The sequence below is a fragment of the Schistocerca serialis genome, chromosome 8 (assembly GCF_023864345.2).
Source record: "Schistocerca serialis cubense isolate TAMUIC-IGC-003099 chromosome 8, iqSchSeri2.2, whole genome shotgun sequence".
NCBI lineage: Eukaryota > Metazoa > Arthropoda > Insecta > Orthoptera > Acrididae > Schistocerca > Schistocerca serialis.
The window spans coordinates 147,500,137-147,517,664 of NC_064645.1; the positions used below are offsets into that span (position 1 = coordinate 147,500,137).

Consider the following 17,528-nt stretch of genomic DNA (forward strand, 5'->3'; position numbering starts at 1 on the left):
AGAAACGGTTCCGGTTAGAATAGTTGGGCTGAAACTTAGTATAACATTTTAATTTTGTGCCTCGAATGTAGCAAGATTCATATCGATACGTAATATTAAATACACTGTGTGATCAAAAGTATACGGACACCTGGCTGAAAATGACTTACAAGTTCGTGGCGCCTGCCATCGGTAATGGTGTAATTCAATATGATGTTGGCCCACACTTAGCCTTGATGACAGTTTCCACTCTCGCAGGCAGCATACCGCCGGCTGGAAGGTTTCTTGGGGAGTGGCAGCCCATTCTTCAGGGAATGCTGCAGTGAGGAGAACTATTGATGTCGGTCGGTGACCCCTGGCACGAAGTCGGCGTTCCAAAACATCCCAAAGGTGTCCTATAGGACTCTGTGCAGGCCAGTCTATTACAGGGATGTTGTTGTCGTGTAACCACTCCGTCACAGGCCTTGCATTATGAACAGGTGCTCGATCGTGCTGAAAGGTGCAATTGCCAGTAGATGGCAGCAAAATGTACATAATATGAAAACCGTATTTTTTGGGGGTGTTCGGATATATTCTTGTGTCTTTTGCGTTATTAATCTGAACATACTTTTATGTGTGGGACCACAGTAAAATAAAGTTCTTATAACTTCCTATCGCCCATAAATGGCGACGCAGTGAATTACTAGAAACTTCAGTATAGGACACAAGGTAAAAGAATAGTTTGCATATTACTACCGACGAGTAGAGAATTTTTTATAAAGTTATATAATAAAATTGACCAAGTCTTAAATAAGCAGTCCTCTTACGAAAAGGGATAAACGCAAGGGGAAGAAGAAGAAGAAGAAGAAGATGAAGAAGAGGAAGAAGAAGAAGAAGATGAAGAAGAAGAAGAAGAAGAAGAAGAAGATGTTGATGATGATGATGATATGGATGGAAGCGTTGGGGATGCAATCAGTGAAGGAGCAATGACGTAAAATCATATGACTTAAGTAACCCCAGAAATGTGGCTCCACCGTAGTGTGTAATGTCATGACTACTTAAAATTTGAGTTTTGTGGGATCTGAGACCCGGATTTAGTGCTTTTTCGACAGTAGCCGCCTTAACTCTTGGGTTATCAGCAGTCCTGACTTGAACTTTCGTCGTCTCTGATTTTTTCACTTGTGATTTTCGAACCCTAGCGGCAGGAGATAACCCATGAGGGATGTGGGTATGGAGTGGCACTACGCAACGGATTTGGTAGAAAACTGTAAATAAAATGAATTAAATTCATAGAAATTGTTTGAATGAAGTCATTGGAGATAAAATCAATGAAGAAGAAGTGAATAAGGGAAAACCACTAAGAAATGGCGAACCTACAAAGTATAATGTAATCATTTCATCCCCAATTCAAGCCAAGAATTTAGAAAATTATTTCCTCTTCACATTATACATTAAACTGTTGAGTCTGCTGCTATTGTGACGTAGTTAAACACGGGGCAAGTAATGAAAAGTCCGTACGACTCCAGTTGGCTATAAATTATTGCACGACACATGTGTGAAATATTCGATTGCTTACTTGCATCAGTCTGCCCTGTAATGACTTAGACTGGACGCGACAGTATAGACAACGTTATTTTCACTTGCTCTGTCTACTTCACCGATTCGTTCTTCAATGTTGTGTTCAGCATCTGTGCTCATATATCGGACATATCTATCAACAACATCAGACTGGACGTATCCAGCGTCTTGTCTATAACTTTCTATTGTACTACATCTTTTTCCAATACCTTCTCGCCGGCCGGGGTGGCCGAGCGGTTCTAGGCGCTTCAGTCTGGAACCGCGCGACTGCTACGGTCGCAGGTTCGAATCCAGTCTCGGGCATGGATGTGTGTGATGTCCTACGGTTAGTTAGGTTTCAGTAGTTTCTAAGTTCTAGGGGACTGATGACCTCAGACGTTAAGTACCATAGTGCTCAGAGCCATTTGAACTGGACCGGCCGACTCAACTGCCACCCGCAGGTAAACACCACTTACTTCAACGGGTCTGCCCACACCACGTTCGCGTGCGCCCCACATTGCATTTGGCCGCACTGGTCCGCTGCGCTACTTACTCCAGCTCATCTGCCTTCGTCGCGATGTCTTCTTGTGCGGATCTACATCTACATCTACATGATTAACTTGTAGTTCACAATTAAGTGCTTGACGGAGGGTTGATCGAACCGCCTTTATGCTACTTCTCTACAACGCGCGGGAGAAACGAACATTTAAGTCTTTCCGTGCGAGCTCTGATTCTTCTTATTTGATTACGATGATCATTTCTCCCTGTGTAGGTGGGCGCAGAAAGAATATCTTTTCGCACTCTGAGGAGGAAGTTGGTGATTTAAATCTCATAAGAATTTCTTGCCGCAGCGAAAAAGCCTTTCTTTTTAATGACTACCACCCCAATTCGTGTATCACATCCGTGACACCGTCTCCTCTACTTCGCGATAATACAAACTGAGCTGCCCTCTTTTTTGAACTTTTCCAATGTCCTTCGTCAATCCTCTCTGATGCCGATCCCACTCCAGAAGTGGGCAGACAAGCGTAGTGTTGGCAGCCTCTTTAGTAAACCTGTGTTCTGCCAGTTAATGGCAGTCTTCGGTTTGCTTCCCTCACGACATTGTATGATCGTTCCAATTTAAGTTATTCGTAATTGTAATCTCTAAGTATTTAGCTGACTTTACAGCTTTCAGATCAGGGTTATTTGATGTGTAATTGAATTTTAGTGGATTTTGTTCAATGATCATGTGGATGACTTCACACTTTTCATGACTCTAATACAACTTTTTTCACCATATCTTATCTAAAGCATTTTGCAATTCGTTTTGATGATCTGATAACACGATATGACGGTAAATGATAGCATCATCCGCAAAAAATCTAAGAGGACTGCTCAGATTGTCTGTTAAATGTATTTTATATCGCTTGTGCCTTTTCCCATGGTTAGGCAGTGTTGGCATGGTTAATCGAATTTGGCAATGTTAGTTTAAGGGTGGCTGGATGCCCTTCCTGCCGCCACCCCGTACCCTGGGACGGAATTAGAGTACCCCAAATGTCTGCGGTAAGTGTAATCCATGGAACAGTGCGAAATTGTTCAGAAGTCCGCGAGCTGTGTAACGGAGGCGGGAGTGGGGACCAGCCCGGTATTCACCTAGGGGTATGTGGAAAACCGCCAAAAAACCACATCCCGGCTGGCCGGCACACCAGCTGTCGTCGTTAATCCGCCGGGCGGATTTTATCCGGGGCCGACGTGCCTTTCCGAGTCCAGGAAGCAGTGCACTAGCGCTCTCGCCTAACCTGGCGAGTAGATTGTCTGCTAAATCTTTTTTGTAGAGCGGAAACAACAGAGGGCCTATAACACTCCCATGGCGAACGCCATATGTTACTTCTGTTTTATTCAATGAGTTTCCGTCAGTTATTACGAACTGTGATCTTTCTGACTGGAAATCGCGAGTCCAGTCACACAACCGAAACGATACTCCATAGGCACGCAATTTAATTAGAAGTCGCTTCTGAAGAACGGTGTCAAAAGCCCTCTCGAAGTTAAAAAGTATTAAATGAATTTGACGTCCCCTGTCGATAGCACTCATTACTTTGTGAGAATAACGAACTATCTGCATTTCCCAAGAACAATATTTTCTGAATGTGATTGTCAATAAATCGTCTTCTTCGAGGTGATTCACAATGTTCGAACACCAAACGTTGCAAAATCCTACCGCAGATCGACTTTAGTGATAAGGTTCTGTCATTCAGTGGATTACTCGTACTTCCTTTTCTGCTAATTGGTGTGACTTGTGCAACTTTCCAGTCTCTGGGTACGGATCTTCTACGAGCGAGCGGTTGATTATGATTGCTAAGAATGGAGATATGGTATCAGCACACTCTGAAAGGAATCTGACTAGTATGAATCTGGATCGGAAACTAAATAAGTAAACAGCTCCATTCATATCACTTAAATTCAGTTGTTATGTATACTCAAAGCTGTCGGCACACGCGCCTTGCATTAAAACGTCATAGTCGAGCATGCCGAGAATCTAAAGCCATAGCGTGGAAGCAGCGTGATGAGGAGGCTTTGCGAACATGGGAACCAAATACCTGGCGTGTCACGTATTTTCAACATTCGTTGAAACTAAGGCCAATGAGATGGAAGAACCCAACCTACGTCACAAGACGCCATCTCTCTCTGCTACCGAACGCCATACGGGGTTTCATTTGAAGTTCATAGTTGATGGGTTCTATATGAATATTTGCCGTTGAAAACCACCAGCAAATTGAGAATCTCTAGAAAACTGGTCATTAATTGTACGACATATCGAACACTACTGGCCATAAAAGATTGCTGCACCACGAAGATGACGTGCTACAGACGCGAAATTTAACCGACAGGAAGAAGATGCTGTGATATGCAAATTATTAGGTTTTCAGAGCATTCACACAACGTTGGGGCCGGTGGCGACACCTACAACGTGCTGACATGAGGAAAGTTTTTTCCAACCGATTTCTCATACACAAACAGAAGGTGACCGGCGTTGCCTGATGAAACGTTGTTGTGATACCTCGTATAAGGAGGAGAAATGCGTACCACCACGTTTACGACTTTGATAAAGGTCGGCTTATCGTATCGCGACATTGCTGCTCGCGTTGGTCGAGATCCAACGACTGTTAGCAGAATATGGAATCGGTGGGTTCAGGAGGGTAATACGGAACGCCGTGCTGGATCCTAACGGCTTCGTATCACTAGCAGTCGAGATGACAGGCATCTTATCCGCACGGCTGTAACGGATCGTGCAGCCACGTCTCGATCCCTGAGTCAACATATGGGGACGTTTGCAAGACAATAACCATCTGCACGAACAGTTCGATAACGTTTGCAGCTTTATGGACTATCAGCTCGGAGACCATGGCTGCGGTTACCCTTGACGCTGCATCACAGACAGGAGCGCCTACGATGGTGTACTCAACGACGAAGCTGGGTGCACGAATGGCAAAACGTCATTTTTTCGGATGAATCGAGGTTCTGTTTACAGCATCATGATGGTCGCATCCGTGTTTGGCGACATCGCGGTGAATGCACATTGGAAGCGTGTATTCGTCATCGCCATACTGGCGTATCACCCAGCGTGATGGTTTGGGGTGCATTGGTTACACGTCTCTGTCACCTCTTGTTCGCACTGCGGCACTTTGAACAGTGGACGTTACATTTCAGATGTGTTACGACCCGTGGCTCTACCCTTCATTCGATCCCAGCGAAACACTACATTTCAGCAGAATAATGCACGATCTGTACGGGCCATTCTGGATACAGAAAATGTTCGACTGCTGCCCTGGCCTGCAGATTCTACAGATCTCACACCAATTGAAAACGTCTGGTCAATGGTGGCCGAGCAACTGGCTCGTCACAATACGCCAGCCACTACTCTTGATGAACTGTGGTATCGTGTTGAAGCTGCATGGGCATCTCTACCTGTACACACCATCCAATCTCTGCATGTCTCAATGCCCAGGCGTATCAAGGCTGTTATTACGGCCAGAGGTGGTTGTTCTGGGTTCTGATTTCTCAGGATCTATGCACCCAAATTGCGTGAAAATGTAATCACTAGTCAGTTCTAGTATAATATATCTGTCCAACGAATACCCGTTTATCATCTGCATTTATTCTTGGTGTAGCAATTTTAATGGCCAGTAGCGTAATATAATGAGAGGAAACGTCACATTGGTGGATAAAGAGTTTTCGAATTTTAACTTGGATGTTATGAAATTATGGGGTTTTAAGGCACATTGAGGATCCAGCAAAAACGAATTGTTTCTGGTACAATTTGTTGTAATTATGTTTCCATTAATAACTTACTTATGATTCAAGCTTTCAGGAGACAGTAAGATGCAAACTACGGTCGTTGCAGTGCAATGTATAGATATCTAGTATATTAAGGAGTCACATGATGTGCTTTTTGGCTCGTGTCTCACAACTGTTTTTCACTCATCTTCGTTTTTTCTAATAGATTCTTCCAGTTTACTGGAAGTATGTTCTATAACATTTGATGTGATACATATAAGTGCACACTGTCTGCGCAGTGAATTTGTTCTACTGGCTTTATCTTGCACTAATTTCAGTAATATTTTTTCGTTTTCTTGTTTCAAGTCTTGTATTACACGTTTTAAGTACTCTGCTACTGAACAGGAACAATTATCAAGTAAGAATGATGTTAGTGTATTAGTAAAAAGAGACAACAAGGAAATAACTTTTATCATAAATGGAGAACTGTTGTAAGTCTGTATCGAACTATTTGTGTTGGAACTTTTATAAGTATACGTCCTTTTTGATGGGACATCGTGCTTTCCTTTTTGCCTTATAACAATTGCAAGGATATTGAAGTTTTTATTGATGTGTACTACAGACAGACAAACATGACTAGAATATGAACGTGAGGTGGAAATGTGGGTTTTAAAAGAGCAAATGTAGAACTTTTACGCCCGTATGTACGTAACCAACTGCGTTATTTGCGATCCGGATAGAGCTGACAAATGCCGCTGGAACGCGCTGCAGTTGCATATATCACGTTAAGACACTCGAACCATCATATCCACAAGTCGCATTGTTTCTGTACATTCATCAGCACGGTGGACTCGGAACGCTTATCGTTGACGTTTGGATGACTGTGTACCGACGGCTTAAGAGAGAGTTAGCAACGGTCCGCCACAAATCTGTTCCCTAGTGCTGCTGCTTCCTCACATCCAGTAGGAAAAGCTCTGGCTGTAATATTCGTAAACCACAGGTTGAAGCATCAGTGACAATTGAAGTTCGAGTCAGGTCTCACATGCCATCTGGTTAAACCGTCTGATTAAGACAGGAAATTCTATTTTAAGTCTCTGTTTTCCACAAATTTTCACGTGTGGAAAAAATTTCAAGAATTTTTTTAAAGCATGCAAAAGTGTATTTAAAATGCAATATTTTGTGAAACATTAACATTACTTGTAGTAATAAATGTTTTTCTGGGATTGTTTTTGTAAGAACACTATCAAACCTGCCAATGTTTCACAATTGCTAAACGTGTAAAGGAATTGGCTGTACGTCCTATTCTCCTTCTTCCTCCTCTCTCTGTCCATCTCTCCCCTCTCATTGTTTATCTTCTCCTCGTCACCATTTCTCCGTCCAATACCTCCCCCACACCCTATCCATAGTCTTCGTTCCCTCTCTAGCTCCATCTCCTCTCTCTGTTCATTTCCTCTCCCACCTATTGCTGACCTTGAGTTTTTGTTATAAACAACGAAAACTTGATTGGAAATGGAATTCGCTTAAAATATATGGGTGAATTGGTTGGGAAGATTGGTATACGAGTTATGAGAGACTTGTCCTGCTGCTGAGTCTGTGAGTACAGTAGCTTCTATGAGAGTATTTTGTATAGTTTTAATCCACAAAGTTTCAGACAATTGAGATTCCATAGTAGTATTCTGATGATAAGCTGATAAGCCATAAATGCAACTTTCCTGTTCCCTGTCAAAATAGGCAGAAAGAGGAAGAAAACAAACCAGCACACAGTCGAGTATACAAATTTTGTTTAACACTAGATTACTAAACCCGCGATTACAGTTAGTACAATGGCAGTCATACCACATCACGGTTCCTGCCGATTTGGTAGTCAGTATAGGGCGTAAAACAGGACATTTTGCACTTCTTTTGTATGTGACATTCTAGTGCATAAATTTTAAATGTGATGTCTTTTGAATAAAATATGAAATAGTAAAATTTACGATGGTTTAGTAACAAAGTAATATACACTCCCATTACAAGTTGAAATTGACTGTGAGAAAGAACGAAACTGTATACTTTTACAGCACAGCGTAGGACATGATTTTCTTCCTCGCACTCAGTTTTAATAGAAAACATGAACATACACTGCTGGCCACCGTAAATGCAACACCCTGAAGGAAGCATCCGAATCAAGTGAAATTTACACCATGATTTTGCAGCGATGAGATATGCAACTGATTAGAATTTCAGCGCAGACGCACATCACGCGCGCCTGTGGCGCCACCTCATAGCGCCATTTAAGGCTTGGCGATTTCGACGAGTGTACGTTCGGCACGTGTGTTTACCTTGTGGTTGTTTCACAAGACGATCAGTTATGCCTCGTAGACAATAGCGAAAATCTTTTGATGAAGTATCCGAGTTCGACCGACACCCCCGGGATAACAAGGCCGTCCAGCAGTGTTAGTGACGTCACACTAAGCGGCCCATAGCCGACGCAGCAGTCCACGGACAGCTCCGTACAGACGCGCCTGATGCTAACGATCTTCTGTCCGTCATACAGAAAGGAGCGAACTATAATTCGAACCAAAGACCGAATTATATATATTCTTGTAAACAGCATAAAGGTTCATAACGAAATACCAATTACATATACGGGCAGGAATAAGTTTAATCGATTGAGGAACTTTGCCACTATTTTATAATTGTCAGAACACTATTTAGCTTTAAAACTCGCATACAGGTGGTGACAAATGCCAACTGACAGCAGGACTTAACATTTTCAAGCTATTACACTCAAAGTAAATTATCTTAAACACTGTCATACATAGCAAAACCCTCACAACTTTCGTTTACAATAAGGTAACAAGAGTTCGCTTTATCTCATAAAACACATGACTATTGTGAATTTACTCATATGTTCATGGTGACAGCTCTTTTCAAGAATTTTTACAAGTGTATCCCCAGTAATAAAGAATGGAAACAAAAGATAGATATCAAATATTCTCCTTTTAACATAGACATCACTGAACACAATATTCTGTCTTGCACTGTGATACTAAGGGACTGCTCTTTCCTTTAAGAAAAGCCTGACAATTTGAAGTTCACTCTGCTATTGAAGATACACTTCTTGAAACAATATTAAAAATGTTATGAAAGGTAAGGAAATGAAAAACAACCAAGTGCATTACATGTAAGAATGTGAGCAAAAGGCTGAGGCTCTCTTTACTTGCCATTTTCAATCTCTCTACAGCTTTTCCACGTAGAAATCACCAACTGCAAGTCTCATTATCGCTGTCTGTTACTAACAAAGTGCTTTTCTATTTACAAAACCTGACAGTTTGATGTTCATTCTGGTACTGAAGATAAACACTTTTCAGAGGAGTTCTAGAACCTATTCCTGCCCGTATATGTAACTGGTATTTCGTTATGAACCTTTATGCTGTTTACAAGAATATATATAATTTGGTCTTTGGTTCGAATTATAGTTCGCTCCTTTCTGTATGACGGACAGAAGATCGTTAGCATCAGGCGCGTCTGTACGGAGCTGTCCGTGGACTGCTGCGTCGGCTATGGGCCGCTCAGTGTGACGTCACTAACACTGCTGGACGGCCTTGTTATCCTGGGGGTGTCGGTTCGACAGAGGAAGGATAGTGGCTTACCGAGATTGTGGATTATCATACAGAGAAATCGCTAGTCGTGTTGGACGAAACCAAACAACTGTAATGCGGATATGTGACCGTTGGATGCAGGAGGGTACGACGGACCGACGTGGTCGATCGCATTCACCTCTGTGCACCACTGCACGTGCAGATAGGCAAATTATGCGCATGGCAGTGACGGATCGCTCAGTGACATCCCGAACCATAGCACAGCACATTGCGTCTGTAACGCATCATCCAGTGTCTGCGCGTACCATTCGACGCCGTTTACAGCAGAGTGGTCTGTCCGCAAGACGTCCATTGCTTCGTCTACCATTGACGCAGAACCACAGACGTCTCCGTCGCCAATGGTGTGATGACAGACGGATGTGGACGGCAGTATGGAATGACGTTGTCTCTACTGATGAGGCACGCTTCTGTCTGCAGCACCACGATGGTCGGATTCGAGTGGGGAGACACCGTGGAGAGAGGATGCTGGACAGCTGCATTATGCACCGCCACACTGGTCTTGCACTTGGTATTATGGTATGGGGCGGTAATGGATATTACTCTCGCACGCCTCTAGTACGCACTGCCGGTACTTTAAATAGCCGGCGCTACATATCCGAGGTGCTGGAGCCAGTTGTCCTTCCTTACCTCCAGGGCTCGGCCACAGCCATATTTCAACAGAATGCACGACCACACGTGGCACGCATTGTCCAAAGGTTCTTCGTCAATAACCAGATTGAATTGCTTCCCTGACCGGCTCGCTCTCCGGATCTTTCGTCGATAGAAAACATGTGACCCAGATTACATCCCCAGCTGCCACACCAGATGATCTTTGGCAACGTGTGGAAGCTGCTTGGGCTGCTGTACTCCAGGAACACATCCAACGTCTCTTTCACTCAATGCCGAGACGTGTGGCAGCGGTGATCTCCAACAATGGCGGCTACTCTGGCTACAGATTCTGGCAGGAACCACATGTCACAGACGTCTGTAAACGTAATCATTTGATACTTGGTCAACATGTTATCTACAAAATAAATTTTGTTGTGCTACTTCTTGTCTTTCTTGGTGTTGCATTTACGTTGGCCAGCAGTGTAGTTGTTTAAAAAATTCATAGCCTTTGTCCATCTGAATATTTACTAGAGAATCATGTAAAAATTTGAAGTGAGTCGGTCAAGAACTTACCGAGATTTTTGCTAATGACTTTTGCCTTTATATAGGTTGTACCACGTGTAAGAGCAGATATGAGTGTTTCTACTGGTGGTTGAGGATGGTGAACTGAACAAGATTATATAAGCATTATGTCATTTGCAGACTAATAATTATAGCTAATACAAGTTGAATGTTTTTAGCTCGGGTAGTAGCTGCACATACATGTGGCAAGAGCAAGCAATTAATGCTGATACCCTCTGGGCAGCAGTTCAGGCGTTGAACTGTGGGCACATGGATGCAAAACAGATCGTCTATACTCCCAGGTGTAGTTTACTTGAAGTCCAGGTACGTAATGGAAAAAACATCAGGTCGTCAAGTTTGTGATGTGTTTGTTGGAAGACAGAGAAAAACCAATAAACATCTGATGTGTGCACATATTAAGATACAACATGTAAAAATGTCCGTAATTGCACTTGTTTCACCCATTGCCCATGTCCATCCAAATGTTTATTAGAGTACAGTGTAAAAATACGAGGGTTGACCAGGAAGTAATTTCCGATCGGTCGTGATATGGACACCACAGTAAAAACCCGATGAAGCTTTGCACAGATGTGTTGAGTAGTAACTCTAGTATGACCGGCGATAGCTTCAAGACGCTCTTTTCAGTTGTGAGCGCACTGTGAGCGAGTAAAAGTGCCTAGAACAACGATGTTTCCCGCCAAGTAGGAGGACCAGCTGAGAGGCTTCGCCTTAATGAATGCAGCCCACATGACACAACTGCCACGCACTTCCCTCTTCACGGCAATTCTCAGCCGCACTCTGCAGGGTCAGTGAAGACGCTCCTGCAGCCTTTTCGATGGGAAGTGTTCGATCACCCACAACACAGCCCTAATTGGCTCGTCCTGAGTATCGTCTCTGTTCACATGAAACGTTGGATACGAAGACAACACTTGGGCGCAGGCTACGCGCTATAGACCAGCGTAGAGAATTATCAGAAAGCACAGGCGGCTGCCTGACATGACGATGGTGTTGGAAATTTGGTATAACCCTCCGACAAATAGCTAAGTCGGAGCGGCGACTATGTAGAGAAGTATCTGGAAAGTGTAGCTAACTTTTGAAAATAAAATGTTTCTGATTTCACTGTGGTTTCCTAGCGACTGATCGCAAATTACTTTCTGGACAAACCTCGTATGAAGTAAATTGGTCAAGCAATTTTCGAAATTTTTGGTGACAACGGTAAACAACGACTTGTCTTTATATTGTGGAATAGATAAAGGCAATCGTCAAGCAGTTATTACCTTTCTCGCCTGCTCATACTGATGAACGGTTGCCAGCCTATACGGCGTCTCAGGCATGAAGGCGAAACTGATGATGAAGATGACTGCAGGAGCGACGTTCACGTACAGGATGACGTAGTAAGGCAGGAAGGCGCCGATCACGTACGCGAACAGGATGCCGCTGTTGCACAGCAGGGGCAGCATGCAGCCCAGGCTGCCCCGCACCTCGTCGCTGGCCGTCTCGCTGACGTACAGCGTCGTCAGCATCAGGGTGCCACCAGACTGCACACCGGCCAGCACCCTGCAAGCCGACGAGGTCAGGGAGATGCGAAGTACCTTCGATACGGACTTAAAGCCAAAACTTTACAAGGATACCTGGGAGGCTGTGCCGTACACTTCGTGAAACTATACCTGGCTCTGACTTAGGATCTTCTATTACTGTTACACTACTGGCCATTAAAATTGCTACACCAAGAAGAAATGCAGATGATAAACGGGTATTTATTGGACAAATATATTATACCAGAACTGACATGTGATTACGTTTTCACGTAATTTGGGTGCATAGATCCTGAGATATCAGTACCCAGAACAACCACCTCTGGCCGTAATATCGGCCTTGATAGGCATGGGCATTGAGTCAAACAGAGCTTGGATGGCATGCACTGGTACAGCTGCCCATGCAGCTTCAACACGATACCACAGTTCATCAAGAGTTGTGATGGCGTATAGTGACGAGCTAGTTGCTCGGCCACCATTGGCCAGACGTTTCCAATTGGTGAGAGATCTGGAGAATGTGCAAGCCAGGGCAGCAGTCGAACATTTTCTGTTTCCAGCAAGGCCCGTACAGGACCTGCAACATGCGGTCGTGCATTATCCTGCTGAAATGTAGGGTTTGGCAGGGATCGAATGAAGGGTAGAGCCACGGGTCGTAACACATCGGATGCGACCATCGTGATGCTGTAAACAGAACCTGGATTCATTCGAGAAAATGACGTTTTGCCATTCGTGCACCCAGGTTCGTCGTTGAGTACACCATCGCAGGCGCTCCTGTCTGTGATGCAGCGTCAAGGGTAACCGCAGCCACCGTCTCCGAGCTGATACTCCATGCTGCTGCAAACGTCGTCAAACTGCTCATGGAGATGGTTGTTCTCTTGCAAACGTTCCCATCTGTTGACTCAGGGAGTGAGACATGGCTGCTAGATCCGTTACAGCCATGCGGATAAGATGCCTGTCATCCCGACTGCTAGTGATACGAGGCCGTTGGGATCCATCACGGCGTCCCGTATTACCCAGCTGCACCCACCGATTCCATATTCTGCTAACAGTCGTTGGATCTCGACCAACGCGGGCAGCAATGTCGCTATACGATAAACCGAAATCATGATAGGCTACAATCCGACCTTTATCAAAGTCGGAATCGTGATGGTACGAATGTCTCCTCCTTACACGAGGCATCACAACTACGTTTCACCAGGCAACGCCGGTCAACTGCTGTTTGTGTATGAGAAATCGGTTGGAAACTTTACTTATGTCAGCACGTTGTAGGTGTCGCCACCGTCGCCAATCTTTTGTGAATGCTCTGAAAAGCTAATGATAAGCATATCACAGCATCTTCTTTCTGTCGGTTAACTGTTGTGTCTGTAGTACGTCATCTTCGTGGTGTAGCAATGTTAATGGCCAGTTGTGTATTTCTATGGATACTTCACTAGGTGTCTATTGTAATCTGGCATGACTGTGGACAGCTTAATAAGCACAGAATGAGATCGAAGAAAAACCAAAGAAAGATGAAATTAATGAGAAGTAGCCGGAACAAGATTTGCGGTAAACTTAACATAAAAATTTTGTACCCCGCAGAAAACGAATTAAAGGAAGTTTGCTTCCTTGGAATCAAATTTATTTATGACGAGGTGAAAAAAGTCATAAAATACCTCCCAGTATCGTACCAGATCTACTTTTGCCCGCCGTATTGCAGTAAATCGATGCGGCATGGGCTTAACAAGTTGCTGGAAGTCTCCTGCAGAAATAATGAGCCTCGCCGCCTGTATAGCCAACCGTAATTGCGAAAGCATTTATGTGGTGCAATCTGATTTGCCAAATTATGTCCTCGGATTGTCCAGAAAATTCTTCAAACCATTTGCGAACAATTGTGACCCAGTGACATGGCACCTTATTATCCATAAAAACTCCATCGTTGTTTGGCTGTAAATGGTCTATGAGTAGCCGAACATAGCTATTTCCAGTCACTTCATTTGGACCAGAGGACCCAGTCCATTCCATGTAAACATACGTCACTGCATTATGGAGACACCAGCACCTTGTACAGTGCCTTGTTGACAACTTTGGTCCATTGTCTCTAGGAGCGTTCGCTACACAACCCTACCATCAGCTCTTACCAGCTGAAATTGAAACTCATCTGACCAAGCCACGGTTTTCCAGTCGTTTAGGGTCCAGCCGATATGGTCACGAGACCAGGAGAGTTGCTGCAGCTAGCAAAGTCACCAGCATGAGTCATCTGCTGCCGTAACCCATTAACGCCAAATTTCGCCGCACTGTCCTGACGGATACATTCGTCGTACGTGCCACACTGATTTCTGCGGTTATTTCGCCTAGTATTGCGTTTCTATTAGCATTCATAATTCTACGCAGTATCGGCCACTGAGTTGTCCGCGGTGAGAGGTAGTGATTGAAATTTGGTATTCTCGGAACACTCTTACTCTGTGGATCTCGGAATATTGAATACCCTAACGATTTACGAAGCGGAATGTAAACGGTACCACCACCATCTGTAAACGTGCATATCGCAATCCCATTACTTTTGCCACCTCAGTGTATAATGAACCAAGCAGGACTGGCTCACTTCGCTAAAAGCATCAAACATAAGTTTCAATGTGAGTATGAGATCTCTGTGAATTTAAAGAAGTGGACCACGGAATGTGAGAATTAGTTACTTGTTCTATAGATCAAATCCACTTTAAAAGTTGCTATGTGAAACCTGCCAACAGAACAAACATGGAACCCACGCGCAAAAAAAGCTGATGGAACGTATCTATAAGGCTACATCTCTAAGAGATATTCGTCTGAAAAGACCGATATTTCTATTCAAGAATTCGGGTGTTATATACAAGGAATTGCTAAATAGAAGCATCCTTAATATTTTTTTTAAGAAACTTCATCTGACAGCCATTTTATTGCTCAGGGTAGATTATAAATTTCGCCATTTCTGTATATTTCACCATTTTCTGTAACAAAGTTAGATCATTAAAGCGTAATGCAGATAATTTTTCCTTCCAGTACTTTACTTGTGTATCCGTGTTACTGTCGGACAAATGGAGTGCAGATAAGACGATTTCATAAGTGAGCATTTGTACTAATTAATTAATGTTAATATTAATTAATTATTAATATTAATATTAATGTGATTAATATTCACAACTGCTTAAAGAGAAGCCTCAGAGATGTACTTGAGAAAACCCTACATGTAATTCTAATAATTCCAATTACTCTCTCTTGTACGATGAACATTTTTTTTATGTAAGTGAGTAATTATTCCAAAATATTATCGCATATGGCATCAGTGAATCAAAATCTACAAAACATTAACTTTTTGAATGCTGTATCTCCAGTTGACAATAATTCTTATGCAAAAATATACCAATCTAAACGTCCTAGGAAATCCACTATATGGCTTTTTAAATTTACGTTCTACTCAATATGCATGCTAAAAAATTTAGAACTTCCTACCTAGCCCATTATTTATAGTTATGGTATGTTCGTAAGAGGTGGGAGATTATTGACCGTACAAAACTCAACGAACTATTCCATTAAATTTCGGGTGTGCAGCCAGATAAGTTCCACTCCATCTAATATTTCGACCCTGTACCGAAATAATAGAAGAAGTGGAATTTATAAGGCTGCACACCCGAAATTTAGTGGAACAGTCACTGCAACGCGAAAACTAAAGGGAAAGGACAGCATTGTGTTGGAGGCTTATTTTTACGTAAAAAAGCTGAAAATTACGTGGACTGATAAGAATCGAGGTCCTCCATGGAAAAGGCGAGGAAAGGAGTATGAAGAAAACAATGACTGGAAGAATAGACACAGTATATTAAAGAGATCCATAGAAGGTAGCAACTGTTCTGGAACAAAGAGACTGGATTTTGTTTTTCGTCGTTCTCGATGAGTCCCCCACGAATTCCTCTCCAGTGCCAGAATTTTTATCTCAGAGTACCAATTACAGGCTACGTCCTCAATTACAAACGTGTCCAAAATTAAAGCAACAAACCGCTATTTCCCCTATTGTGTCTACCTCAAGGTGATTGTTGTGGTCTTTAGTCCTGAGACTGGTTTGATGCGGCTCTCCACGCTACTCTATCCTGTGCAAGCTTCATCATCTCCCAGTACGTACAGCAGCCTACATCCCTCTGAATCTGGTAAGTGTATTCATCTCTTGGTATCCCTCTATGATTTTTACCCTCCACGCTGCCCTACAATGCTAAATTTGTGATCCCTTGATGCCTCAGAACATGTCCTACCAACCGATCCCTTCTTCTAGTAAAGTTGTGCCACAAACTCCTCTTCTCCCCAATCCTATTCAGTACCTCCTCATTAGTTGTGTGATCTACCCATCTAATCTTCAGCATTTTTCTGTAGCACCACATTTCGAAAGCTTCTATTCTCTTCTTGTCCAAACTATTTATCGTCCATGTTTCACTACCATACATGGCCACACTCCATACATATACTTTCAGAAACGACTTCCTGACACTTAAATATATACTCGATGTAAACAAATTTCTCTTCTTCAGAAACGTTTCCTTGCCATTGCCAGTCTACATTTTACATCCTCCCTACTTCGACCATCATCAGTTATTTTGCTCCCTGAATAGCAAAACTCCTTTACTACTTTAAGTGTCTCATTTTCTAATCTAATTCCCTCAATATCACCCGACTTAAAACGACTACATTCCATCATCCTCGTTTTGCTTTTGTTGATGATCATCTTATATCCTCCTTTCAAGACACTGTCCATTCCGTTCAACTGCTCTTCCAAGTCCTTTGCTGTCTCTGAGAGAATTACAATGTCATCGGCAAACCTTAAGGTTTTTATTTCTTCTCCATGGATTTTAATACCTACTCCGAACTTTTCTTTTCTTTCCTTTACTTGTTGCTCAATATACAGATTGAATAACATCGGGGAGAGGCTACAACCCTGTCTCACTCCCTTCCCAACCACTCCTTCCTTCTTCATGTCCCTCGACTCTTATAACTTCCATCTGGTTACTATACAAATTGTAAATAGCCTTTCGCTCCCTGTTTTTTACTCCTGCCACGTTCAGAATTTGAAAGAGAGTATTCCAGTCAACATTGTCAAAAGCTTTCTCTAAGTCTACAAATGCTAGAAACGTAGGTTTGCCTTTTCTTAATCTAGCGTCTAAAATAAGTCGTAGGGTCAGTATTGCCTCACGTGTTCCAACATTTCTACGGAATCCAAACTGATCTTCCCCAAGGTCGGCTTCTACCTGTTTTTCCATTCGTCTGTAAGGAATTTGTGTTAGTATTTTGCAGCTGTGACTTATTAAACTGATAGTTCGGTAATTTTCACATCTGTCAACACCTGCTTTCCTAGTGATTGGAATTATTATATTCTTCTTGACATCTGAGGGTATTTCGCACGTCTCATACATCTTGCTCACCAGATGGTAGAGTT

The 17,528-nt window shown here is 43.0% G+C and overlaps 1 protein-coding gene across 1 annotated transcript in view; it reads right to left on the minus strand.

Moving 5' to 3' along the window:
* LOC126416884 (facilitated trehalose transporter Tret1-2 homolog) overlaps positions 1 to 17,528 on the minus strand; it is a 56,421-nt gene that overhangs the window by 16,106 nt on the left and 22,787 nt on the right. The window contains exon 3 of the mRNA XM_050084768.1: positions 11,840 to 12,119. Coding sequence (XP_049940725.1) covers positions 11,840 to 12,119 — 280 coding nt within the window. The remainder of the gene's footprint in view (positions 1 to 11,839; positions 12,120 to 17,528) is intronic.